At 43.9% G+C, this 27,979-nt stretch overlaps 2 protein-coding genes across 5 annotated transcripts; one reads left to right on the top strand and one right to left on the bottom strand.

The window, feature by feature from the left end:
• The first annotated feature begins 627 nt into the window (after positions 1-627).
• Positions 628-24,001, top strand: Ck (unconventional myosin-VIIa ck). 4 transcript variants are annotated; one of them, XR_012991870.1, is made up of 23 exons: positions 628-958; positions 3,501-3,547; positions 9,917-10,030; positions 10,883-11,029; positions 11,132-11,316; positions 12,351-12,472; positions 12,568-12,824; positions 13,611-13,776; positions 13,869-13,999; positions 14,090-17,242; positions 17,315-17,559; positions 18,389-18,749; positions 18,992-19,110; positions 19,475-19,871; positions 19,950-20,132; positions 20,208-20,409; positions 20,497-20,625; positions 20,697-20,793; positions 20,864-20,961; positions 21,029-21,198; positions 21,266-21,569; positions 22,023-22,653; positions 22,728-24,001. XR_012991870.1 is itself a non-coding variant. In XM_076310375.1 (21 exons), the coding sequence occupies exons 2-21, from the start codon at positions 3,530-3,532 to the stop codon at positions 21,470-21,472; spliced, it is 6,501 nt and encodes a 2,166-aa protein (XP_076166490.1). In that variant the 5' UTR covers positions 628-958; positions 3,501-3,529; the 3' UTR covers positions 21,473-24,001. The 4 variants fall into 4 exon arrangements, 1 of the variants encoding a protein (XP_076166490.1); XR_012991869.1 differs by having other exon boundaries at positions 21,266-22,653; XM_076310375.1 differs by having other exon boundaries at positions 21,266-24,001.
• On the bottom strand, positions 21,944-27,914 carry Su(h) (recombining binding protein suppressor of hairless). Its single transcript, XM_076310376.1, has 2 exons — positions 27,490-27,914; positions 21,944-26,177 (listed from the first exon to the last, which is right to left on the bottom strand). The coding sequence occupies exon 2, from the start codon at positions 26,070-26,072 to the stop codon at positions 24,552-24,554; it is 1,521 nt and encodes a 506-aa protein (XP_076166491.1). The 5' UTR covers positions 26,073-26,177; positions 27,490-27,914; the 3' UTR covers positions 21,944-24,551.
• Positions 27,915-27,979: the final 65 nt, after the last annotated feature.

Below are 27,979 nucleotides of genomic sequence, written 5' to 3'. Positions count from 1 at the left end.
TGTATTCAATTAGTTTTTGTGGCAATATTTATCGTAGTTACGCAATTACTCGTTCGGTATGTTCCAATCGGTTACTGTTCTTGGTTATCTATCAAACACGAATTAACGTTTCTTCAGATGTTCTTCTAGGATCGGATTTCTACATATTTTTGATCGTTACATTTTTTCTTATCATCGTATTTGTCCTTACCTGACCTTTCTATGTTCGGTTATTAAATAATAAAAGTAACCTATAGATACGAATACATACCGATTCGTTCGAATCGGTTTTGGCGCTTTCGACGCGATCGGTATCGTAGAATGAACATTGGTATCCCGATCGGTAATGTGAATACCGCTCGCGACCGATCGAAGAAAATCGTAGCGGCATTGGGTCGCAACAGGTTGCACGTACACGGGTGGGCAAGGTGCGACGAATGACGTCACAAGATCAGGACAACGAGATAAAGGGTCGAGGGAGATTTCACGATTTTTCGTAGGACGAGAGGTAGAACGTTGTTAAAAAGACAAGACGATCACGATCACGGTACAATCGCGTTGGTAACGTATCCCCGGTTGGTGGGGTGGCGGCACGTAGTCGTAATATCTCGTCCGTGGTCGTAGGCCGCAGGTACTTTTTCCACCTCCTCTCCGATTTCAGTCGCTTCGCTTCCACCTGGCACGCCCGATTCGAACCGAAGCTCCCCGAGTAGACGCGTTAATGTGCCGGTCACCGTGGCCCATCCTCCGGAACGACTACTGTTGCTTTTCGTGTCCCATTTCCTACCGTCGTGGTGCGCGATCTTTCCTTTTTTCACGTTTGTCGCTTCCGAGAGCGCCAACCTCCACCGACGATCCTCTAATCACGTCGGACATGAAAAGCGTGCTTTACGTCGCGTCCGAAGTGCAGTGTAGTGCCTCTTAATGGAGTGTGCCGACATATAGCCGCTTTCGTCGTGTTTCTCGTTACTCGCACAAGGTACGTTCGAATCCGTTCGTATTCCCATCGGGATATCGTTGCACGCGATCGACGTCCGTTCGTTGGAATTCCAAATATTCCGGCTACGCAAACGACGATTTCTCATTGCTTGAACGTGCGTACGTAATTCGTTCGAGACGATATCCTTCTCGCCGCTTCGATACCGCGTCCTTTTTTCCCCTATAGATCGGACGGAAACATTATATGCGCTATACGTCACTTCATTACCGCGTTACATCGACACATCTAACGGCCGTCAAGATACCTACAGGAACTTCGCGAGCATCTTGTTATGTATAGTTTTTATCTATCGGACTCCGGACGATATTTTATATGCACGATCGATGTCAACGATAAGGAAAAAGCCGAAACATTGCGATTTAACTCAATTAGTCGGCACACGTACATCTAGCGCCGGCTTTAAAATGGCATAATAGGTACACAAGATAAGCGTAACTTTCAGATAACAGCAATAATATCTCGCGTACGTAGAACACTTGGAATGTTTACCAAACGATCGCATATACCCGGCTCCTACAACGATGAGCCGATTCGGGTATTCCCTTCTATTAACGAAAGTTTTTAACTCCAAGGGTACTCTCTCGCGGGGAATCGTTCAACCGATGCGGAAAAGTTTCGCGGATAGATACGCACGCGTTTCTAGAAACGCAGAGAACGGGGAAAAGTGGAAAATACTGCGAAGATGCACACGTGGAAAGTCGTGTATGACGTAAGGAGCGAACGCTCGAACGAATCTAGGAATAAGTGGAAGAAGGCGCTGGTCTGAATTCGGTTCGACGATGTATCGAATATTGTTCGGTGAAAAGAATTCGGTGCAAATAATGGCGAATCGTATGCTCGAACGCACGCGACTAGATGTTGCGGTAAGAGGCGTAGGAGCTTCGCGAAAACGCTCGTGGATCGTTCAAATCGGTTTTTCGTGGCTTTCCTCGGAAGACGTTGGTTCGAGGCGTGCGTCGCGACGCGGCTCGTGCGTTATTGTTCGATCACCCGTTAAAGTCTCCAGCACGCGGTGCTACGCCGCTGACCGTTCTCCATACATTTTTCAAGTAAACGGTCGCGATACTTTTTACTTTTTCAAGTTCAAATGAGAAAAAAAAATTGATCGTTTGCGTTACACTTTTCCAAAAATATATTCGCCAAGTCAAAGTATACGTAGCTCTTCAAGCGTTTTCGACCTTTGTCTCTTTAATCGTCGAACGGAGGTTATAATTTATCGACGATTTATCCGTAATCCCTTGATAGAATTAAACGTTGAGACTTATTGGTCCCCGAAACACGAGAATCGTTATTAACCGTCATTGATAAGTTTATCGAAACGAGAATATTCTTCGTGTCTTTTCGAGAAGAGTTTCGTTCATTGCTACGAGAACGGTGGTACAATCTAATCATCGAAACGCAACGTTATCGACGAAGCAGAAGACACAGTCGCGTAAGTTTCGAGCTCAATGTCGCGGTGAGGTCCCGGAACGATGCAGCCACATCGGGTGTCCTCGAAATTGACGAAGGTTGAAGCGTCGGTCGCTAATGAGCGGGAACGTGACGCGATCGGATCGATCTCTCGTCGTGGTCGCACGCGGGCACGACGTTCGATTAAGACCTAAGGTTGTATCGAAAAACTCGTCGGTCGTTAGGAAGGAGCGCTTGACAGCGGGTCGATTGGTTCGTCGACCCAGGAGTCACTCGTGCGGGCATAATTCGAAGCGAATATCCATCGTTGTGTTTCGCCGAACGAAAATTGACGCCCAGCGACGCGTAAACCGCAACTCGGTCGCGTTCGATCGACGATGCTACCTCCTCGCGAGGTTCGCGGTACGGGCACCAGGAGTGTATCGGGAACTTTCTTCGATTCGATTCGCGCGGAATTTTCCACGATAAAATCGGGATCGGGACCGAGGCCCGTGGCCGGTAAGGGAACAAGCGGTAGAAGAGAGATCGATCTCGTCGCCGTGAATCCTACGGATGGATGTTCTCTCGAAGCCGTACGGGGGCCCCTGTGGTAGCAGAAACTGCCTAACCCACTTTTGCGAACAGGTTTATGCTTGTGCTGCTTCCACTGTAACGGTGATCGGCCAGACATCATCGTCGCATGCTGGAATGATTTTTCTCCGAATAGACACACCGTGAGCGCTTCAACGTCTAACACCGCGCGCCGGGCAGCGGCGTTCGAGGCACATCGGCTTTAAACCGTCCGTCGGCTGGCTCGTCGTACGCGCTCGTTACGATCCGGCTGGCGGGATTCTCGCGAATCTCGCCGCGTCGATGCGATTTCTCGTATTATCGGGAATGCCATCGAACGTTGCGCGATACACCCGGGAGGAGATTCACGGGCGAAATAAATCGTTGCCGCTACCGGCGACTGACAAAAGCCCCACTCCTCTCCGTGTGTATACCTTCTTGCCGTTACAACGGTAAACAACAAATGAGAAAGAAAAAGAAAGAAATAGTAAAAAAAAAAAATAATAATAATAATAATAATCGATACATAGAGACACACAGACACACGTTGGTTTTCTTTCAGGCGGAGTGCCGACAACCACGACTTAAGAGATGGTCATCGTCACGCGGGTAAGTGTTGTTTATTTATACTGCGTTTATTGTCCTGAAAAATTTCCAGCGTCGGGACACACACACACACACACACACACACAAATGTGTGCGCGCGCGCGCGCGTGTGTGTGTGTGTGTGTGTGTGTGTGTGTGTGTGTGTGTGTGTGCACGCGCGTGTAAATATATATGTTGTATATAAAAATATATGTGTGTATGTATGTGTATATATATGTGTATATATATATATATGTGTATATTTATATCGTCACGGCTGTTTTCTTCAAAGACGGTCAGTAGGAATCTGTGACAAGTGAAAATGACGGCGGATTCTTTCTCCGCATGAAAAGTCATGCTCAGGGGACACGTGCGCGGTCTCTCTCGACGCTGGAAGTACACGCTCGCGATATTCCCTCGGTTACGATTATCCGTAGATCGACGGATATAGTCGAACGAAAATAAGAGTCGGAGAAATCTTTGTCGATTGTTTCCCTCGCGTTGAATTTGAAATTGTCGCGATTTCGTTTCGCGCGGTGTTAACCGGCCGGCTCGAACGTGTACGTTTCGTACATTTACATCGGCGAGCGTGCATAAAAACGACCGGTTTACCTTCGGAGTTATCGCGACTCTTTCAAGGTCGCTCGTCTATCGCGTTAACGAGATTTTTGCAAGGCGAGCTTCCCGTTCTGGGAAGAGGCGCGTCACTGTTCTCGTTTCTATCTGTTCGTTTATTCGTAGGTACGAAATTTTCGTGGCTTGGTAAAAAAGAAAAAAAAAAAAGTGGGACGTGCCCGAGGCGAGAAATGGTCGGTAACCGAAAGCGCGCTTGTTACGGGCGCAGGTAACGTACAAAGTTTTCGATACGAATGCCTTCCTGTATTCGTTTGGCTCTGCGTGTTTTATCAGGTCTTGCAACTTGTTTACCCGCAACATTTCTACACTATCTAGATGTTGTCGATCACACGAACGCATGCGTGCATGCCGATATACCGTGATTTGTGTTTACCGTGCCCGTCGCTTACCATTTTAACCCTTTTAATAACCGGCTGCAATTCACAGGTCAGAGATATTTACGAACACGATATTTCACAGTTTAATCGACACACGGTCGTCAAACCTAACGCGGTTTAAAATAAACTAGAGAACTTAGCCGGGGAACAAATTCTTTTTTATACCCCGTTACATTTATTTAACAGGAACCGCGTTTCGATTTTCCTACTAATAAGGACTAATTATAAGCAAACATTCTCCACGGTTACGCAAGCTGCGAGTAGAATAATGCTTGAAACCGAAGCGGAGTTACAATAGCCAGCGATTGATCCAAGGGAACTAATTTCTGCTTATTTTTTAAATAACTTTACGTAACCTTTTGTATTATTATTCGCAATTTTTCGCTCTGTCTGTGTGTTCGATTTATGGATATCACGAGGGTTGAACAAGCATGCCCCCTTCTCTAAAACAAAACAAAAAAAAAAAAAACTAAACCATGGTAGATCGTTTCAGCAGGAAATTTCTTTCGAAAAAAAGAAAAAGAAAAAAAACTGTTCCGAACGCGAGAGTCCGCCGAGACGATGGCGCAAGATATATCGAGACGAATGGTCAGTTAATTAGGCATAGTTAACGGTCCTTCATCACTTTGCGAATGCCCTGTATAGCGTCTTAGCATTTCGCGCGAGCGAACCAGCCGTCGTATAACGGGACGCGAATCGTTTTACCGGACACGCGTTTGTATCCTCGACTGTATTCTATTCTTTACCCTACGCGCACGCTTGCACGCTTCACACACGCGTGACTTCTGGACGGAGAGAAGGGACTCGCTCGTTAAAATTGGTCGACACACGTGGTCGAAACGCAACCGAGGGAAAAAAACGCCACGCGTATATCGGTACCTAAGCGCGCTCTACTCTCCTGGTGTATTTTTCTTTCGAAAGCGGAGGAATGGTGTACGTGGCAGATAGGTGGTTTCGAAAGCGCGTCCACCGATGAAAAACAACACCGAGGTCGATTTTTCGTTCGTAGCAAGCGGCCCGAAAGTAAAAACGCGTGGCAAAGGGCCAAATCGGGACGTAGGCTCGTTTCGAGCTAACGAGCGGATGAACTCTTCCGATGTTCCGGTGAGGTGAACAATCGGAACGTATACGAATATCAGGCGCAGCCTGTACATTCGTATAGATGCGTCCGTGGAGCACAGGCCTGCCCGAAGGTTCTCAATCTTTCTTCCAGCCGGGAGACGGTCGCGAGTTTTCCCTACTCGTTGTTACGAACTCCCTCCGATCGACTCTGCCTCGAAAGGCGGATATTTTATCGACCGATATATCCCGTATCTCTTCCTGGTATTTTCGATCGCGTAATATTTTTAAAACGGGTGTAAAATCCCCTCACGCGATATTCTCCACTCGATGCGTTACACGCGCGCTTTCTTTGTTTGCGTAACGCAAACGTTACGGATCGATCTGCTTCGCGATCGCACTCGTATCGAAGGGCACTGTGCCTTTATGTTTACGTGACCTTCTCGAACGCGGTGATCACCGCACAGCAACTGATCAGCAGACGCGACGACTTATACTTCTCTGTTTACCACACATCGAAATACCACTTCGTTTTCCTACCGCTCCGCGTATTGGTATAAGGTACTTCCTCCCTACGATTCGCTCCTTGCAAACTTCCAACTCCTTCGAGCGAGCAGCTGCCGCGATCATTGCAGAACATTTTCGAATACGTTTTTTTTTTTTTTTTTTTTTTTATACCGATGCTATCTATTTTATTCCAATTCACTTTGCATTATTTATTCCCATTCCCTTCTTTTCTCTTTTTTTTCTTTCGTCCTTTCCCTGTTCTTTATTCTTTTATCGAGGTTTCATTGTATCGCTTCCAAGGCTAATAACAGTATATACGTCACCTTTGTACCCTAACGTGTACTTAATTTTACTTCTATAACGTTAACTTTTTATTCATTCTTTCTTTACTCGGTTCTGTGTTATTATTTTTCCCCCCTGTTTAATGTATACAATTCCGGTACAATGAGGACGTATTATTATTATTATTATCGCAAGGGTAAACGGCGTTCGCGCGCGTCGCCATCGCGAGGAAAGACTCGCCGTTTACTCGTCGCAGAAACGGCTGGTTATTTGCGCTCGGAAAAACTGCTCGGCGATACTTGAGCGTAGAGAAATGGTGCATCTTGCGCGCTCGTGGCTACGGTATCTTTGCGAGGTAACGTGTTTTTATTTTTATCTTCTTTTTTTTTCTCTTTCTTTTTCTTTTCCTATCGTAACGTCGAGTTAACAGTGAGCAACATAGCAGTCTGAGAATACTCGTGGAACGTTAGTACGTACCAACCACACGAAGACGGATCCATAGACACAGAGTAGGGGGAGTAGCATAATGCAAACGGTTACACGCGGAACTGCGTATACAGCGTGTCTTGTGGGAGTTCAGTGTATCTTGAGGAGGCAGCGCGATACTTTTAGCCGAAAATCGGGGGTTCCTTATCGCGTTATTCATTTTTTCTACCAAGAGAGTAGAACTTTATTTATTTAGACGGTTCACATAACAGGAGTCCATGGATTATCCCTTCCGCTGTTTATTCGTTCGTATAATAGGAGTTCATGTTCGTATAACTGGATTTCTATTTTTACGCTGAAACAATTTCAATTACGGAAGTTCTATTATTTTTTTTTTTTTTTTTTTTTTAAACGACATATTATGTAATTAAATTGCCAGAGTCACGGGAGAGGAAAAGAGAAAGAGAGAGTAATAATTCGCGGATATTTCACGAAGTAATTATTTTTTATTCATGATACATAACATTTAATCCAATGTATTTGTGAATTTCATAATCGCAAGATCCTTGATATTGTTTAGACAACTGCAAGTGTGAATACTCGACTCTGGTTGTGCTTCGAAAGTATTTTATTATTAACAGTCGGTTCCTCCTTTTCTTTGCCATTTTCTTCGATATTTTCTTTGTTGTCTTTCTCGTTATCTTTTCTTTACTAGATTGTTGCCCCGGATTTTTCTTGCATAACTGTACATAGTACGTAGATTTAAAATTATGAAACTTTTTATCATTTACATCGCTCTTGAGTCACACTATTACATCCTACACTATACGAAATGCCTCTTGCAGTTTTGTGTATTTTTAGAATTTCAGTTTGTTTGCAATTTGATGTTCAACTGATTAGCGTTATCTCCTCGGCACGAAGGAGCTATTTCCACGCATTACGCGAACTGTTTTCCGCGATTGAATTCCACGCTTCGAATATTATATAACAACAATCTATCACTATTACATTTTTTTTTCACGTTTCCAGACGAGGCAGAAACATAAGTTCGTATAAGCGGTATACCGCGTAACCTAAGTTCGGATAAATAGAGTTCTATTATAATTGGATCGGTATCGAAATTAGTAAACTAAGTACTTTCGCTAATACAATTTGAAAAGATTATTTCCCCGAAACAAGATTTCGTCGTCCTCTTTTTTTTTTTAGTCATAACACGAATCGAAAGAATTAAATATTTCACAACAATCGAATTTAAATTGAATCGTCCAATGCTGTAAAATTTGTTTTCAACTGTGCAACATCGCAAAGAAAAATTCGCTTTTTGAAAAAATATTTTTTTTTACACAAAATATTTTTCATAATAAAAAATCAATAGTTTGAGGCATCGACTTACACTGTTCCGAATCACAAGTTTTATTTTTAAATTTCAAAAATAAAATTTAAATTTAAAATTTCAATACAAGTTAAAATTTTATTTTTAAATTTCACGTCAACGATCCACCGGTTCAATGCAACGAAAAAAAAAATCGATTTTTTTCTCCCCCTTGAACGGCAGCTAGAAAACAGGGTTTGGCTGTCGATACGCTCGATGAGTCTCGCCGGAAGTTCGCGCGGTTGTCACGTAACTCGAAAAAAATCTCACCGATTGAAAATAATTCGAAACGAAAGCGTTTCCTCGCGATTTGCGTGTGTAAAACCTCTTGGAAGCCGTAAACAGTTCGTTCATCTAACTCGATTAACGTCCGCGCTAACGGGGGGGCCCGAGGTAGGGGCGATCGAAGTGTAAAAAAAAAACTTCGAAACGACCGAACGAGAGTCCCGATCGAAACGAGGCGTCGAAGCGGGAAAATCTCTCTCCACGAAGCAGATTCGTTTTCCTTTCGTCCGAGTGAACCGATCCGACGGTGAAGAGAGAAGAAAAAAAAAGAAGAAAAAAAAAAGAAAAGAAACCGCGAAACTCGCTGCACGGATTACCTAATAACGCCTACCCGGCAGTTATTCAATTAATGCGTCTAAGGTGTCGCGTGTTTACAGTTACGAGCGCGTGCTGACGACGCGTTCGCTGGCCAACTCTCGAATTAAATTCAGGTCAAGCTCTCGTACGCGTCGACCGAGTAAACGTTCGTCCCGCAAACCTTGACATTGGTACCCCGTTCCATTTTACGCGGGGCCCACCACGTCACGTCCTCTCCCCCCTCCCGCGGTCTACCGATTATAATTCGGTCGTTGTACATCGATGGATTTGTCATGCGACGAAACAATCGCTCAGCGATGCTACGAGTTAAGGTTAGTCCCATTTTTCATTTCGCGCGCGGGCCCCACCGTGCACCCCACCAAACACGATTCATCGATTATAACAATTCGTTGTGCCGGGAAAAGATAGGTCAACGATACTGTAATACAAAGTTTAGATTGGGTCTGGGTTAGGTCCATTTCATTTTACAGGGGCCCAAAGGGCCCTTCTTGAGTCACCAGCCACTGATTAAAACTCGATTAATTTGTTGCCAGACAAAAGAATCGGCCAGTAACGCTATGAGATTTAGGTTAGGTACCTTTTTCTTTTTTACGTGGGCTCCACGTAGCCCTTCCCCCTCCCCCAGCCATGATCGTAACTCGATCGAGTTCTCGCGTGACGGAGGAATCGACTAGTGACACTATGAGGACGCGTCAATTACCCTAACGCTAAAATATTAGATGCATGATATATTTTCGTTGTCGCTTGAAACGTAGTGGCGATGCATACCGATCGTAGCTCGATCGATTCGTCGCGCGACGAAAGAATCGGTCGGTTGACATTACGAGGACGCGTCAAAGATCTCAACGCAAAAGGATTAACCCGTTTTCCACGTTGTCGTGTCGATTTTCTTTATAACGATCGTAACTCGATCGCCGATCGATTCGCCGCGCGACGAAAGAATCACCCAGCGACACCACGAGGACGTGTTCGAATATCTGGACGTTAAGAGATTATTCGATGCATAACACATTTTCTCCGTTGACGCACGAAACCTGGCCGCGAAAGCGTCGCCGTTTCCCGCAAGTGGGTCGTCCCCGACGATCGGGGAGATCGCGTGTGAAAAAAAAAAAAAAATAATTCCTTTTGCAGGGAGATTACATATGGATCGAACCAATCTCAGGGAGAGAATTTGACGTCGCGATTGGAGCACGAGTGATCTCCGCAGAGGGCAGACGCATTCAAGTGAAAGACGACGATAACAAGGTAAATTCGTTTACCTACTTTACACGACTCATCGAGAAGCGCGATTTCAACGATACCGATCGGTCGTGGAGGGGATCAGTGGGGAGTGTGAGAAAGTGTTGCGCACTCGAGGCTGCGATTTCGAATACAATAATAATGCTCGCTCGAATCTCGATAGGGTTTATCTTGCCTAAATTTCAAGAATCCCCCCCTGTGACCAGTCAGCGTCACGAGTCGAACGTAATCTGATCCTATGAACAAAGGCAGCGAACAGATACAGCGAGAGCGAACGAGAAAGAAATAGAGCGCGCTAACAACCAGATCGAGCGGTTCAAAGAAACGCCGCGCGCGTTACGATGAATTATCCGATTACGAAAATTTATATTTCTGCATTGTTCACTTTATCTTGATAATAATAGTGTCGATAAGTCGGTGGGGTTCTCCCGATTAAAATGAGTCCAAACACGGCATAAATCGGAGAACTTTTTACCGCTACTTTATACTTTCGATATTTAAATTATTTAAATTAATTACGAACAAAGTTGGTCCGATACACGTCGTGTTTATACTCGTTTTAATCGGGAGGACCTCACCGATCCATTTCTATGACCATTGCAAAGATACAATGAAAATATTTAACATTCCAAATCGGACGAGTCGTCGCATCGCGCGCAGCGTTCCTTTGAAATACTCGAGATTGTCTCCGCTCGACGGACTATTTATTTTTCGCATACTTTCGCTATGTTTGCTCACTGTCCCCCGTCGAGGGCCACGAGCTACAATTTCCGGAATAGAATTCCAGCTCGAATCACGGATTCGCTTGAAATTGAGCGCGTCTTCGTTTCTACGATTTTAATCGGCTCGAATCTCCAGGAACAATGGCTGACCCCGGAAAGGCGAATAAAGGCGATGCACGCCACTTCTGTGCAAGGTGTAGAGGATATGATCAGCTTAGGAGACCTCCATGAAGCCGGGATCCTACGGAATCTGTTGATCCGCTACAACGAGAACCTGATATACGTAAGTGGCCGAATGTCGTTTCTTTGAACGAGTCATCGATTGGACGAACGAAACGGAAAACTCTTCTTTGCGCGCGTACGCGTGTGTATTGTTTCTGCGCAGACCTACACCGGCTCCATATTGGTCGCCGTGAACCCGTATCAGATACTGCCCATTTACACCGCGGAGCAGATCAAACTGTACAAGGATCGTAAAATCGGCGAGCTCCCGCCGCACATATTCGCCATCGGCGACAACAGTTACGCGCACATGAACCGATACGGGCAAGACCAATGCATTGTGATCAGGTATCGGACCCCCCTCCATTCCCCCCTTGGCCCTTGATTACTCGCTGTGATGTATCTTAAATCGCATTAGAAATATGAAGAACGTTTTTTTTTTTTTTTTAAATTTTTGTTTAACTGTTCGCTGTACCCGTACGAATGGTAAAGTATATACCGGGTGTCCTATATTTTGATATGGAGTAGTTAGATAAATATTGAATAGCATTGAGGTGGGTAAGATTTGTCATTGCAGAAAATTTTGCTGCGTTTTTTTTATCATCTGGTGAGAATCTGTTGTTATTGATAGTAAAATTGTTATTTAGTAATTTTAGTCGTACACTATTTACAGTATTGGAACAAGTGAGAATATTATTAATATTATTCGTTTACAATTATTTAATAAATTGTCCAGTGTCGAATTTTGTACATTTTTTTTTTCTTTTTTTGTAAGAAAAAAATCCGGGACGCGGTATATCTTATGCCAATGTGAATTGTATGTTTAAACAGCGAATGGTAATTTTGTACCTCGAATTCGCGCGAATAACCAAGAGTCAAAACCCACCTCTGAGGAGTCATCTTACAGAGATGGGCAGAATTTCGTTTCATTTATCTACAACCACAACTTTATGAACACTGGCAGTTAATGATTGAGATACCATGATTCTGAGTCAAAATCTCAATCTCAAGCCACTACCTATTCAGTAATATTCAATTTATTAAATTGAATATTACTGAATAGATAGTGGCTTATATAATTTATATATGTAATTATATAGTGATTATATAATTTATATATTTTATACAAATTATATAATTATTCCTATAATTATATAAACAATTATTAAATACGATTACTTATAAATTAATTATTATTTATTGGTTCAACGCGAACCGTAATTTGATTCCAATTGTAATTTTTATTGAACAAACAACCACGTTGAAAGTTAACGCCCCCCTTTTTATTGAAAACTTTTGCCCATCTCTGGGCTCTTGTTCCAAATGTATGTCTCGTTCGTGTTAGAACGGTGTCTGAAATACACGAATGGTTTGTGTCTTAGCGGCGAAAGCGGAGCCGGCAAAACGGAAAGTACGAAATTAATTTTGCAATATTTGGCAGCGATCAGCGGCAAACATTCTTGGATCGAACAGCAAATTTTGGAAGCGAACCCGATTTTGGAAGGTAAAACGCGATTCGGACGTGTTGGAACGTACATAAGAGACACGTAAGTAACGCGGGGCGACGATAAAGTATCGCTGACTCGGGTGTTCTTGTAGCGTTCGGCAATGCCAAGACGGTACGAAACGACAATTCGTCTCGGTTCGGAAAGTACATCGACATTCACTTCAACGAACAGGGCGTGATCGAAGGGGCCAAGATTGAGCAATATCTGTTGGAAAAATCACGAATAGTGTCGCAGAGTTTGGACGAGAGGAACTATCACGTGTTCTACTGCATGCTGGCCGGTCTGTCGAAGGAGGAAAAGCTGAAGCTGGAGCTGGAGGATGCGTCGTCGTACAAATACCTCACGGGGGTGAGAATTCGTTACTTTCCTAGTTTATTCTGGAGGAAATACTTTTATCAGAGCGAGGGCACTGTATTTCACAACAACGTTCACCCATTCTTTTCACGGGGTAGGATGATTTTATTCGAGAACACTTTCTTCAAGAAGAACATTCACCAATACTTTATTCATTATTTTTTCATTTTATTCTAGAAGAACATTCACCAATACTTTATTCATTATTTTTTCACTTTATTCTAGAAGAATGTTCACCAATACTTTATTCATTATTTCTTCACTTTGCTCGAGAAAAACATTCACCAATACTTTGTTCACTATTTACCCCATTTCATCAATAAGAACATTCACCAATACTTTGTTCACTATTTACCCACTTTCCTTGAGAAGAACATTCACCAATACTCTATTCATTATTTACCCCCTTTCTTCAATAAGAACATTCACCAATACTTTATTCACTATTTTCCCACTTTCCCCGAGAAAAACATTCACCAATACTTTATTCACTATTTTCCCACTTTCCCCGAGAAAAACATTCACCAATACTTTATTCACTATTTACCCACTTTCTTCAATAAGGACATTCACCAATACTTTGTTCATTATTTTCTCACTTCATTCTGGAAGAATTTTCACCAATACTTTATTCATTATTCACCCACTTTCTTCACTAAGAACATTCACCAATACTTTATTCACTATTTACCCACCACCCCCAAGAGAAACATTCGCCAATACTTTGTTCATCATTTCCCCTTTTTGATCCACACAAACATTCACCGATACTTTTTCCAGGGTGGGAGCATCACGTGCGAAGGTAGAGACGACTCGGCCGAATTCGCGGACATAAGATCGGCGATGAAGGTCCTGTTGTTCACCGACGCGGAGATATGGGAGGTCCTTAAGTTACTCGCCGCCCTGTTGCACACCGGGAACGTCAAGTACCGTGCCACGGTCGTAGGTAAGCGCCCCCTACCCGTACCCTTGGTACGGCCGCGACACTTGTACAGGTAGAAGAATACAAGAGATACCGAATCCGTGACTATTTTCCAGACAATCTCGACGCCACGGAGATACCCGAACAGACGAACGTGAGACGAGTGGCGCATCTGTTGGGCGTGCCTGTACAATCCCTCATAGATGCTCTCACCCGCAGAACGATATTTGCTCACGGTGAGACGGTTGTAAGTAACATGTAACCAGCGTAATCGCGCGCCGCGAACTATCATAGACAACCGGATGGAACCATTCTACCCGCTCTGACGCGTGCACAGGTCTCGACGTTGTCCAGGGAGCAGTCGGTGGACATCCGTGACGCCTTCGTGAAGGGTATCTACGGACGACTGTTCGTCCACATCGTGAAGAAGATCAACGAGGCCATCTACCGACCCAAGAACACATCCCGTAGCGCGATCGGTGTCCTGGACATATTCGGTTTCGAAAATTTCAGTCACAACAGCTTCGAGCAGTTCTGCATCAACTACGCGAACGAGAACCTGCAACAGTTCTTCGTCCAGCACATCTTCAAACTGGAACAGGAAGAGTACAATCACGAGGGTATCAATTGGCAGCACATAGAGTTCGTGGACAATCAGGACGCGTTGGATCTGATCGCCATCAAGCAGCTGAACATCATGGCGTTGATCGACGAGGAGTCCAAGTTCCCAAAGGGGACCGACCAGACGATGCTGGCGAAGATCCACAAGACCCACGGTAGCCATCGGAATTACCTGAAACCCAAATCGGACATCAACACCTCCTTCGGGCTGAACCACTTCGCCGGTGTGGTCTTCTACGACACGAGGAGCTTCCTCGAGAAGAACCGTGACACCTTCAGCGCCGATCTCCTTCAATTGATCCACATATCATCCAACAAGTTCCTCCAGGCATGTTTCGCCGAGGACATCGGTATGGGCTCCGAGACCAGGAAACGCGCACCGACCCTCTCCACACAGTTCAAGAAATCCCTGGACTGCCTGATGAGAACGTTGTGCAGCTGTCAGCCGTTCTTCATCAGGTGCATCAAACCGAACGAGTACAAGAAACCGATGATGTTCGACAGGGGCCTGTGCTGCAGACAGCTGAGATACTCCGGCATGATGGAGACCATACGGATCCGTAGAGCCGGTTACCCGATCAGACACTCGTTCCCGGAGTTCGTCGAGCGTTACCGGTTCCTTATCTCGGGTATACCGCCGTCCCACAAGGTCGATTGTCGCGCCGCCACGTCCAAGATATGCCACGTGGTCCTTGGTAGGTCCGACTATCAGTTAGGTCACACCAAGGTCTTCCTCAAGGACGCTCACGATCTGTTCTTGGAACAGGAGCGCGACCGGGTGCTCACCAGGAAGATTCTCATACTGCAGCGCAACATACGCGGTTGGGTGTACAGGAGGAGATTTCTGCGCATGAGAGCGGCCGCCACGGTGGTGCAGAAGTACTGGAGAGGTTACGCTCAACGACAACGTTACAAGCGCATGCGCATCGGTTACATGCGGCTCCAGGCGCTCATCAGATCGCGGGTACTCTCGCACAGATTCCGTCACCTAAGGGGCCACATCGTCGCGCTTCAGGCGCGCGCCAGGGGCTACCTGGTACGCAAGATGTACCAGAAGAAACTCTGGGCGATCGTGAAGATACAGGCGCACGTCAGACGGCTGATCGCCCAGAGACGTTACAAGAAGATCAAGTACGAGTACCGGTTGCACGTGGAGGCGTTGAGGCTGCGCAAGAAGGAGGAACGGGAACTGAAGGATCAGGGGAACAAGAGGGCGAAGGAGATCGCCGAGCAGAACTATCGGGAACGCATGCAGGAACTCGAGCGCAAGGAGATCGAGATGGAGCTGGAGGATCGGCGACGAATGGAGATCAAGAAGAACCTGATCAACGACGCGGCCAAGAAACAGGACGAGCCCGTGGACGACAGCAAACTGGTCGAGGCGATGTTCGATTTTCTACCGGACTCCAGCAGCGAGGCACCCACACCAGCGCGGGAGACATCGGTGTTCAACGATCTACCGGCCCCCAAAGCGGACCAACAGGAGATCATCAGTCCTGTGCAGACCGCCTCCGAGGACGAGGAGGATCTGTCCGAGTTCAAGTTCCAGAAATTCGCGGCTACCTATTTCCAAGGGAACATCACCCATCAGTATTCCAGGAAACCGTTGAAGCACCCTCTGCTCCCCCTGCACACTCAAGGTGACCAGTTGGCCGCCCAAGCTCTCTGGATCACCATACTACGGTTCACCGGTGACCTGCCCGAGCCCAGGTTCCACACCATGGACAGGGACACCACCTCGGTGATGTCCAAGGTCACCGCGACCCTAGGTAGAAACTTCATACGGAGCAAGGAGTTCCAGGAGGCTCAGATGATGGGCGTGGACCCGGAGGCGTTCCTCAGACAAAAACCGCGGTCCATCAGGCACAAGCTGGTCTCATTGACCTTGAAACGGAAGAACAAACTGGGGGAGGACGTGAGACGGAAGCTACAGGAGGACGAGTACACGGCCGACAGCTACCAGTCCTGGCTGGAGGCAAGACCCACCTCGAACCTCGAGAAGCTTCACTTCATCATCGGGCACGGTATACTCCGCGCGGAGCTCAGGGACGAGATCTACTGTCAGATCTGCAAACAGCTGACCAACAATCCCTCCAAGTCGTCCCATGCCCGTGGCTGGATCCTCTTGTCGCTATGCGTGGGCTGTTTCGCGCCCTCGGAGAAGTTCGTTAATTATCTAAGAGCGTTCATCAGGGAGGGACCACCTGGCTACGCGCCGTACTGCGAGGACCGGTTGAAGAGAACGTTCAACAACGGGACGAGGAACCAGCCGCCAAGTTGGCTGGAGCTTCAGGCCACCAAGTCGAAGAAACCGATCATGCTACCGATCACGTTCATGGACGGGAACACGAAGACCCTGCTAGCCGATTCGGCGACCACCGCCAGGGAGCTCTGCAACCAGCTGTCGGACAAGATATCTCTGAGGGATCAGTTCGGTTTCTCTCTTTACATAGCACTGTTCGACAAGGTCTCCTCGTTGGGCAGCGGTGGTGACCACGTGATGGACGCCATCTCTCAGTGCGAGCAATACGCCAAGGAACAGGGCGCTCAGGAACGTAACGCTCCTTGGAGGTTGTTCTTCAGGAAGGAGATATTCGCACCGTGGCACGAGCCCACCGAGGATCAGGTGGCCACCAACTTGATCTACCAGCAGGTGGTCAGGGGCGTGAAGTTCGGCGAGTACCGTTGCGACAAGGAAGAGGACTTGGCGATGATCGCTGCTCAGCAATATTACATAGAGTATCACGCCGACATGAACGTCGACAGACTGTACACACTCTTGCCCAATTACATTCCAGATTACTGTTTAACCGGTATCGACAAGGCGATAGACAGATGGGGACACCTTGTTCTACAGGCGTACAAAAAGGTAGGGTCCGTTGCACTTGGTGGATGATTGCAATTAATTGGAATTAATTGTTTTGTTTTTTTTTTTTCACAGAGCTACTACTTGAAGGAGAAGGTACCTGCTTTGCGCGTCAAGGAGGACATAGTGGGTTACGCCAAGTTCAAGTGGCCGTTGCTGTTCTCGCGCTTCTACGAGGCGTATAGAAATTCCGGACCGAATTTACCGAAAAACGATGTTATCATTGCCGTGAACTGGACCGGAGTGTACGTCGTGGACGATCAGGAACAAGTGCTTCTGGAATTGTCCTTTCCTGAAATCACCACCGTATCTAGTCAGAAGTACGTTTCTTATGGAGATAGATTTTAGAGTGTCGCTCAGAAGTTTGGGGACATTTAAGTGAAACACTACTGATCTTTGAACCACTGTAACTTTGTGAGAAATTGTCTTATGATAATCTTCGTGAGGTCATTTTAAAGATCCAACTCTGTACTTTCATGTCTATAGGGTAAATTGTCCTGAAAATCTTCTTAGATTGAAAAGCGACTGAAAAGAAGTGAAGATGATTTGGCATCCACACACTTGTGAAATGTATAACGACGTATCAATGTTAATTAACAATTTTGTAACTTAAATATTACTTAAACCGTAAGAAAGTTATAAGATTGACTTTAATTACTATTTTAGATGTTTAATTAACATTTGTGCGTTGTTGTCTATCGACACCAAACTGTACTCCAATGCCGATAGGATGCTTTCCATTTAAAGTGGAATAAGAAGATAAAAAAAAATTGTACACCAACTTTTATGGTGTCTTTGTAAAAAGGAGACTTCGATCTTTAAATTTATGGTAATCTTAGTCGGGTAAAAAATTTTTCAAGCAATTGGGAACAGTTTGAAGTTTTTCAATTCTTGGGGGAAAAACCATCTTCGCTTTTTCAATCGCTTCCCGATGTAAGATAATTTTCAGGGGATTTCAGGTCAGAGGTGTGAAAGTAGAAGGTTTAGCCTTTAAAATGACCCCAGAAAGATTAATATACGACTATTTTTTGGGCAGTTACAACAGTTCAAAGATCGATAGTGTTTTGATCAAGTAACTTTTGAGTAATGGTTCACTTTCTCTTCCAGTTGGTCAACAAATTGTGATCTATTATGCTCTGAAATTTCCAGAACGAACAAAATATTCACGCAGACGTTCAATTTATCGACGGTGCGAGGAGAAGAGTTCACATTCCAAAGTCCTAACGCCGAAGACATCCGCGACCTGGTGGTATACTTTCTGGAGGGTCTGAAGAAGCGTAGCAAATACGTGATCGCGTTGCAAGATTACAAAGCACCTGGCGAAAGTTCCTCGTTCTTGAGCTTTCAGAAAGGTGACCTCATTACATTGGAGGACGAGAGCACCGGCGAGACTGTCCTCAATTCGGGCTGGTGCGTCGGCACATGCGAAAGAACCGCCGAAAAAGGCGACTTCCCGGCTGAGACGGTTTACGTTTTGCCCTCATTGAGCAAACCACCGAATGATATATTGGTAATCTTTGATAACATTATCACTGGAGATGAGCAAAGTTTTATTCGAGAAAGATAACTAAATATAGCGATGGAATACAGTCCCAATTTAAATTCTAATCTTTGTTCAACGAGCAACGCACCCAAAACTGTTTATCTTTCATTGATTATTCGAAATTTATATCTGGATAAGAATTTTGCCTATTTCTGCTAATCACTCATGTTGTTCAGGTGTAACCAATAACCGATGAAACTATTTTCCAGTCCTTGTTCAGCATCGAAGGAACGGAAAACGGTCGCAAACTATATCCACAGCAAGTGAACGGAGTGGAATCACGCGACAAGCCTCACACACTTTTAGAATACGCGATTGATCACTTCCGGTAGGTACTTCCTGTCTGTTCGATCAATAGCAGTGAATGGTGCTTCCGAAAATTTCATTACGCAAATGAGTTTTCTTTTCTCTCCTTTTTTAAATTCTATCGGAACTTGGGTCGTTTAATCAAGGGAATCTTAATGGTACTTTTACCGAGAGATATTGTTATTGTAGTGAATTTTTCTTTTAATACCATCTCTGTAGAATAATTTCGAATTTGTGCAATGAAAACTCGCTGTTTGTCAGAAATTTCATAAAATAAGTAACACTACCGTACTTACACTGTGCACGGTGGTAGTAGATAATTCTATTTGAACAAAAATTTTCTTCAGCTATCGAAAATGTCTCGACTCTGTTTCCTCTTATTGTAGAACACCGCCAAAGAGAACAATGTCGAAAGCGTTGACTCTGACGACGGCCCGTCGTGGTCACACGGATGAATTATGGCACCATTCGAGAGATCCGATAAAGCAGCCCCTTCTGAAGAAATTGGTATCGAAGGAAGAGCTGGCCGAGGAAGCCTGTTTCGCTTTCAACGCCATCTTGAAGTACATGGGCGATTTACCGACAAAGAGACCGCGCGTTGGCAACGAGTACACCGATCTGATTTTCGACGGGCCGCTGAAGAACGAGATCCTACGAGATGAAATTTATTGTCAGATCATGAAACAGCTCACCGACAATCGGAACAGATTGAGCGAGGAACGAGGCTGGGAACTGATGTGGCTCGCCACCGGCCTCTTCACCTGCAGCCAAAGTCTTTTAAAGGTGCCCGCAAATTACGTTGATTCGCGACAACTGCGGAAACGCGTTCGTTTAATAACCCAGCTCGTTTACTCGTTGCAGGAATTAACTCTGTTTTTGCGCACGAGGCGGCATCCCATATCTCAGGACTCTTTACAAAGACTGCAAAAAACCTTACGTAACGGTCAACGGAAGTATCCGCCGCACCAAGTTGAAGTGGAGGCTATACAGCACAAAACGACGCAGATATTTCACAAGGTTTATTTCCCGGACGACACGGACGAAGTGGGTGATTTAAACGGTGTTTGATATTGTTCCGTTTGTTTTGAAAACAATCGACTATAATTTATCCCGTTACAGGCGTTCGAAGTGGACTCATCGACGAGGGCGAAAGACTTTTGTCAGAACATCGCCCAAAGACTCAATTTACGATCCGCGGAGGGATTCAGTTTGTTCGTGAAGATTGCCGACAAGGTCATCTCGGTACCGGAGGGCGACTTCTTCTTCGATTTTGTACGACACTTGACGGATTGGATCAGAAAAGCTCGACCGTCCCGCGACGGTAGGTTTTTTTCTCTCATCGTCTTGATACAAATAGTGATAACACCGCATCTGCGTATCGGCTGCATAAGATTAACGTTTCACGCAGGTGTCTCGCCCCAATTCACGTACCAAGTCTTTTTCATGAAAAAGTTGTGGACCAACACCGTCCCCGGCAAAGATAGAAATGCTGATCTCATTTTCCATTTCCATCAGGAGCTTCCAAAATTGTTGAGAGGTAAAACGCAGTTTCCACGACGACGTTATTTCACGTTTCTTCAATTCGTTTTACCGATTGTTACTCCGCAGGATATCATAAATGTACTAAAGAGGAAGCATCGAGATTGGCAGCATTGGTGTACAGGGTTCGATTCGGTGAGAGCAAGCAAGAACTTCAAGCAATCCCGTGAGTGAAATATATACCGTTTCTACGCGAAAGAACGTTTGAAATAATAATTAAAAATGGACGTTTACAGGCAAATGTTAAGAGAACTCATACCTGGTGATCTAGTAAAGGTACAAAGCTCCAACGATTGGAAAAGATCGATAATAGCAGCGTACAATCAGGATGCTGGTAAGATATTGATTTGTGTTTCGACGCCAATGTTGTGTCTAAACGATGTGGACACTTTGTTGTGCAGGAATGAGCCCGGAAGATGCAAAAATAACCTTCTTGAAGATCGTTTATCGATGGCCGACGTTCGGTTCAGCGTTTTTCGAAGTCAAACAGAGCACAGAACCAAATTATCCGGAATTGTTGTTAATTGCAATTAACAAACACGGCGTGAGCCTTATACATCCGCAAACAAAGGTAATCGCTCAATCCATAAGAGTAAATATACACTTAAATCCACTCTTGAAGAATATCTGTGTTTTAGGATATACTAGTGACGCATCCTTTTACAAGAATCTCAAATTGGTCGTCGGGTAATACTTATTTCCACATGACAATCGGGAATTTAGTACGAGGCTCGAAATTATTGTGCGAAACATCGCTTGGATATAAAATGGACGATCTTTTAACGTCGTACATTTCGTTAATGCTCACTAATATGAATAAACAACGTACGATACGGATAAAATAAACGCAATTATAAACTTGGCTAAAGTTTCGTGATCTTTTTATGTAAGAACAAACGCACGCTGAGATACAACCGCGAAACATGAAACGAACATTTAAAGGTTCGGTAATTTTAATTACGAAGTTTTAACCATTCATTAAAATTAATTCATATTGCTATTAAAATTCTGTTTACAAGTATCGATTCTTTTCAATTGCCAACAAAGTTCTCCGAGAGTCTCCAAAACTTTAAGTGACTTCGCAGTAACAACTTCTATGTAGCAAGAAATATTTTATACATAAACGTTCGCGTTATAAATTTTATAACTTATATGCATATACATATACACATACGTGTGTGTATGTGTATACGTTACTAACTAGAGAACGCGATCGTCGCGTGATCATTCTTTCATACTCATCCGCTAATTTATAATTTAGTTGTTACTATAATCAAGAAGATAAGAGGAACCGTGATTCACGTGTACACAAATAATTAGCTGAAAAAATTGTATATGATTTATTTACAAATAAGATTTTCATATAGTTTTGTAAAATATTATTTTAATATATAGGAGATATAATTAAAGAATTTCACGCTCAAACGTATTCTGTCGCTTCGAGACAAAGACAAAATTTGTGTGCAATTAAAACTATATGATCGAAAGAATCCCAAGTCGACGAAAATTCTTCCAAACTTGAGCACTGAGAAATTATACGTACGGATGTACATTCGAAATTGTTTTCCGATGTAACAAATTACAATGATTATTCATTGATTATCCGTCCAATGATACATGTAAGGATGTAATTATTATTAATTCGCAATTTATTACTGTGAATAAAGATAATCGTGTTCTTCAGGTACTCGGTGCAAATTTTAATCGTGGGTAAATTCCCATGGAATACATATACCGACATTCCTCTTTTACAATGGATCTCTTCAGGAAGACAATTCCCAAAGCGATCCTATCTTGCTTCCTGCTGCAGATAATTATATTCGATGGTATCTAGAAAAAAGCCTGTACCGATTCGATGAAGTCGAGGAGTCAAGAAACGAACCATTTTAGAGCATACACAGTTTTGCACCTTTCGATTTCACAAAAATTTGATCGCTTAGTGACGAAAGTTCATTCTTTCGCGCCACGTTTCTTCTCCCCTATTAAATGAAACACGTTACAAGCGCAAGATTTAAAATGACTTGACGTAAGAAAATATTTTCACTTATATTTTCCATAATCGCAAACAATTAATAATTTTAAACATTTTTCTATTTTCAGTGGTATCGATTGAACAACAACAAAAAATACGTATTCCTTCGGTGCATCCATTTTCTTAGAAAAAATATTGTTTGCTACACCTCGTCCGTTTAATTGCAATCACGACAGTTGATCCTTCGAAAACGGTCGATGTCTGTCGCGTTCTCGTGTGTCTAATTTTGTATCTTGGGATCTGGAAATGAACAGAGGTCATGAAGCAAGGACTTACGTTCTACAAATGTTTCTAATTTATTGTAAAACATACGGGGACATGGAAAAACGTGTACGGATAGGTATCTTTTTTTGTCTCGTCCAATTGGAAATGCACCGATGCGTACGTACTTTGTCAACAATTTTCGTAGAATCGATACGTCGTCGACGGGTGGTAAAATTAGTATGAAAAAAAAAAAAAAAAAAAAAAAGCGTGCACAAGTAACTTTTATACGTTAGTGAAGCAACCGAAGGTTTCACCAGCGAAAACACGTGATACGAAAATTCTGTCAATAAATAACGATCGTTAAGGTGAAACCGCGATACCCGAACACCCCGGCAAAATCAATTCGAGTAGCATCCATTAATTCGATAGAATCCTAACGACTTGCTTCTCGCTGTTCTCCCACGTTAAAAACTAGAGTTTATTTCTATGCTATGCGAACAGTTTTCCGAAACTTATACAGACACGTCTTCGCAATTACACGTAGCATAATGTAATCGCGATAATCCTGTGAACCATGCGTCGATATGTACATAAAAGAAACGTACACGTTACAAAAAAATCATAGTGTGAACTCAGAGTCGAAAGTCGGTTACAATTTTCGACGCTAGGAGGAAAACTATCGCGTCGAGTCCTAGCTTCGAATTACCATTTCCCGGTCGATAACCCTTTAAAAACATATCGCACGAAGTTTCTTAATAAACGCGACAAGGATGCATGAAAAGCTGGCTGATCGTAAATCTGTATAAATGTACAAAATGTGAGTCAAGAATATGCTTGAAAGGGGAAAAAAAAACGATAGAAAGAGACAGAGAAGAAAGTAAAAGTACGCGATCGAATATATATATCTGTATGCGTATATCGTATCGCATGCACCGCAATGTTTCCGGTATTGCAGTCAAATCGAAACCAAACAGGATTCCGTCGATAACGAAACATTTTTATCTTTCGGGAACGAATGTAATCGATGTCGAATGCACAACCAGTTTCAGCGATCGATATGCAATTGCACGGACCGAACAGTTTATTCTCTGGCTCGTCGAATGTACGATGATCGAAGTAATAAAGCGTATATCGGTGACGAGCCCCCTTCCCCTCCCCCCAACCCCAGATCGCAACGAAAAAAGATCCCCTCGCACCGTCCGTCGCGCCAAACACAATTGGCTAGATATTCACATTCGTAGAAAGCATCTTCTTTAATCCTAAGAGTGCTATAAATTATTATTTTCTCTCTGTGTAAATCTGTATCAACACTTAAAGCTAAGAACCTACGGTTAGGGTTGCGGTATGAACATAGGGAAACAATACACGGCACATTGTACACGGCTTCGGGATTCGGATGGGCGTGTTCTCGCGGACGACGGGACAACGTGATGGATCAGCTGCTACGTCGTCCTGATATTGTCTAAACGTTCTGCCGCGTCGTGGAGCAACCGATCTTTCACCACGTACGTCGTTGAGTTACCGTCCTCGTTGGTCGGCTCGTTGGTCGGCTCGTTGTCGATAGAAATCGGTACGTTATCATCGTCGTTGTCGTCGTTCGGCGGATGAACAACGTTCGTGCAACGGACAGCGTTCGTCTCGCTGCGCCGTAAACTTTGGTGATGCGCGGTGTAATTGTCTAGGAAACATCAGAGACCCGGTTGAGGCGGTTGATGAGTGTTCCAGGGTACGTCCGCGATCGCGGGCGGCATACTGGCTTGATTGTGCATGGCGCGTGGTGCTCTCATGATCTCGTCGGTCGGCGGACAGTGAGGTCGCGGTCCAGGTTCTGGGGTGTAGGTGAACGTCAAGCCGGTCGCGTAGATGATACCGTCGTTACGTACCAACGAGACGGGCACCTGGGTGGGTTGTCTGACCCAGAGCCACTCGCCCCTGAACTGAGATATGTCTGGGACCACGCAAAACATGATCTCTTGACATCTGTACATGGTCTCGGCCTCCACGTCGCCGAACCACACTTGGAGATTTGGCGTGAAGTTGTCACCAGTCAGTTCGAGCATCGCGACATCTCCGCCACCGTTCAGATGTAGACTATGAACGAGAGGTACCGGCGTTACCGGTGACCTGACAGGTCCCATACCCTCGAAGAACTGATATTCCGCTTTGTCCGTGCTGATTATTGTCCAACAAGCACCGTCATTTATCATCTCTTTGTTCGCCTCCTTGGGGCACGGGGTAGCCTGAAATTGTATTATGCGTTCTTGAGACAAACAGAGGTACATGTGATCCGTGTCTTTCATATAGAAGGCGCATTTGTGCAATTGCGAAACGGGATCGTCGGCTTCCAGGCTAGCCATCTGTTTATCCACCTTACGTATTACCAACCGCGGTAGCGCCATTCCCGTTACGGAACATACTAATTTGACCGTGCTCCCGTAGTGCACGTAACCATCACGCACTTGAAACTCCTCCGACTCGCTCTCGTTGTCGTCGAGCAGGTGTATCGTGAACGCACCCCATTGCGTGGAACTCGCATGGAAATTTCCGTTCTCCACGTGAAGGTAACGCGTGCTTACCGTCTGCGATCGCAACCGATTGAACAGCGCCACTTTCGTACCGCTCGCTATACACAGATCGGCATTCTTTAACGACTGTTTCTTCTTCGAGGGCTTCGAAATCACCTTGATCCTTTTACTGTGAAACACACCGATGTCGTGACCGCTACCGTAGAACATTTTCACCGAGAGCATAAAGTGTTTCCTCTTGTCCGAATCGGAAATATACAATGTCTTCGCTGCGCAGTACTGTTTCCCGTTGTTCAGGTCCAGTTGTTGCATGTCCTGGTCGGAATTGCCGATACCGATGAACGCACACAGTTGTGCGGATTGCTCGCTCTCACCCTCGCGAAGCATCTGTTCTTGCCGCATCCTCCATCCATCACCGAACAGATAGATACACGGTGGTGGACAGAAGAACCGTTTCTCGTTACCGTACGACTTTTGCGCAACTTTAGCATGAAGAATCACGATAACCATGTCACTTCTATCGCGCAAGTAACGTTCCATCGCTTCGCGTGTCAACCTTTGATCTTGGTGATCCGGTCTGTAGACACCGGATCCAAACCGTGGATAAACTGACATGACCGAAGTTGGCGAAGGAGGAGATTGCATTCCATGCGCCATCGTAGGCAACCCAAACTGGTGTGGCATATTTAACTTCCGCTTCTATTCGTTCTACGGTACCACAGAATCGCTAGGTTGGCTGCGTACTATCCTTGTCATCTGTGCATGTCATAATTGCCTCTGCAGCTTTACCTGAAATGAATTCAGTCATGGACAATTACAATGTATATTACTCCCTCTTACCAAATTGTTGTTGCATAACTGGATCATCATGGTAAATGTGACTCTATTGAATATCTTATTATTATTTGAAAAAGAAATATTATCTGTGGAAGAAAATTCAAGGTAGAATGTGGCACAAAATGAATTGCTATTGTTAGACCAGAAGGATGAGTCATTAAACCAAATCGAGAGGATACATGGAAGGAAAACCCCCAATTTGTTCTAGAAAGTCAAGTGTAATTTAAAGAATACATCGTAACGTCCTGTAGTATAATGTGAAACAATAGTATGTTATTAGTTACATGCATTTGAATAGATACAGAAACATACGAATCTTTGCTCGCTTAAAGCTTTAGCGTGAGAAAGATTTTTGTTTTTCACGATACAAGATGTAATTAACTTAAGGCATCTTTCTTTAAACGAGCTACCAAGAATTGCTAGTCTTAGTACAGGAAAGAGGAAACGCACATATACACTGTGGGAACCAAGCTGAGCTCATTTTTCCTGCATGAATTAAATCACCCTCGTTCATTGTGTCTGTACAACTGTGCCTATGTATTTGTAAGCATAGAGGTATTCTTTTACTAATTTTATACTATTTTCTGCAATTTTTTAAAGAATTTTAATTTTTAACTATGACATCTTTGTAACTATTATTATGCACAAAAAATAATAATTGTTGCTAGAAAAACTTGTATAACTTCATGTATTTTCAAAGTAATAATTAAAAGCATACAAGAATAATATACCACGGAAAGAGAGAAACTCATATTTCCTGGTAACGCTCGCAATGCCAATTGGCTGACAACAGTTACATATACATGTGCTTGTAACTCTTAATTAAATGCATTAAGAATAGACACGTGAATATGTTATTTCAAGTCAAATTGATAAAGCAAACTCGATATCTTATATGTAAATGATGATATAATTTAAATTTACAAATATCACAATATGGATACGATTATAATTGCATACAGTACCCAGTGTTAAGTACTATTAATAGAGAAAGAACAAAATCGAACTGTTAGGAAAGGATTTTATCTAATAAAAGTGAAGTGTTTGAATCTTTTATATAAGCATTATGATAACAGAAATTGAACACTATATTTGTTCTCCTTATATCTCCCAATATAAGAAATGGAGTAAGAATGTTTTACAAATGGAAAATGTATTTGATCCTTTTCTTAAAAAATTATTAAAATACTAACAGTCGTTTATTTACCTTTTTGGCACAGAGAAGGTTACACCGAACAGAAACAGGTTACGTTTTGACACTCACCTCATTTTCTGTAACAGCTGAAATCCAAACATAAATCCCAATGCATTTTCTAAATTGTCGTTTAATCACAAATATCGTGCTGCTCGTCGATCCTTCACCATTCGCAAATCCTTTTGCGTCCTCGTCGCTTATTCTCCCTAATCCATTCAAAAAACACCTGTTCACTTTCCGAATTTTCCGAACAGTCTTGCCAACCCTTACAAACGATTTCGCCGCGCGCGGCACTTTAAATCCAAGATGCGAATATTACGTTTCGAAGTACTGCTTAAAACTTTTTATAATTGTGATCGAAAATACAATATGCTACTTTTATATTTTGAAATAGTACTCTCGTTGCTATTGGCTTAACTACAAATCACGAACACTCGTTTTATCAGGCCGACCACAAAATACACAACCTTCCCCGACGATATTCGCCGAGTAACTAAGTTCGAAACGACAACGTAGAGTTATTACTACCGCGTAAGTGGCTGTAGCAGTAGCGTATCTA

This window comes from Ptiloglossa arizonensis, chromosome 4 (genome assembly GCF_051014685.1).
Source record: "Ptiloglossa arizonensis isolate GNS036 chromosome 4, iyPtiAriz1_principal, whole genome shotgun sequence".
In the NCBI taxonomy this organism is placed as follows: Eukaryota; Metazoa; Arthropoda; class Insecta; order Hymenoptera; family Colletidae; genus Ptiloglossa; species Ptiloglossa arizonensis.
Note: the sequence above shows the minus strand (reverse complement) of the source record. Positions and strands in the feature narration are given on the sequence as shown.

Coding starts and splice junctions, on each gene's coding strand:
- Ck (XM_076310375.1), top strand. Junction 17,560..18,388: donor ACCACCGTATCTAGTCAGAA/GTACGTTTCTTA, acceptor TGAAATTTCCAG/AACGAACAAAATATTCACGC. Junction 19,872..19,949: donor GCAGCCAAAGTCTTTTAAAG/GTGCCCGCAAAT, acceptor TACTCGTTGCAG/GAATTAACTCTGTTTTTGCG.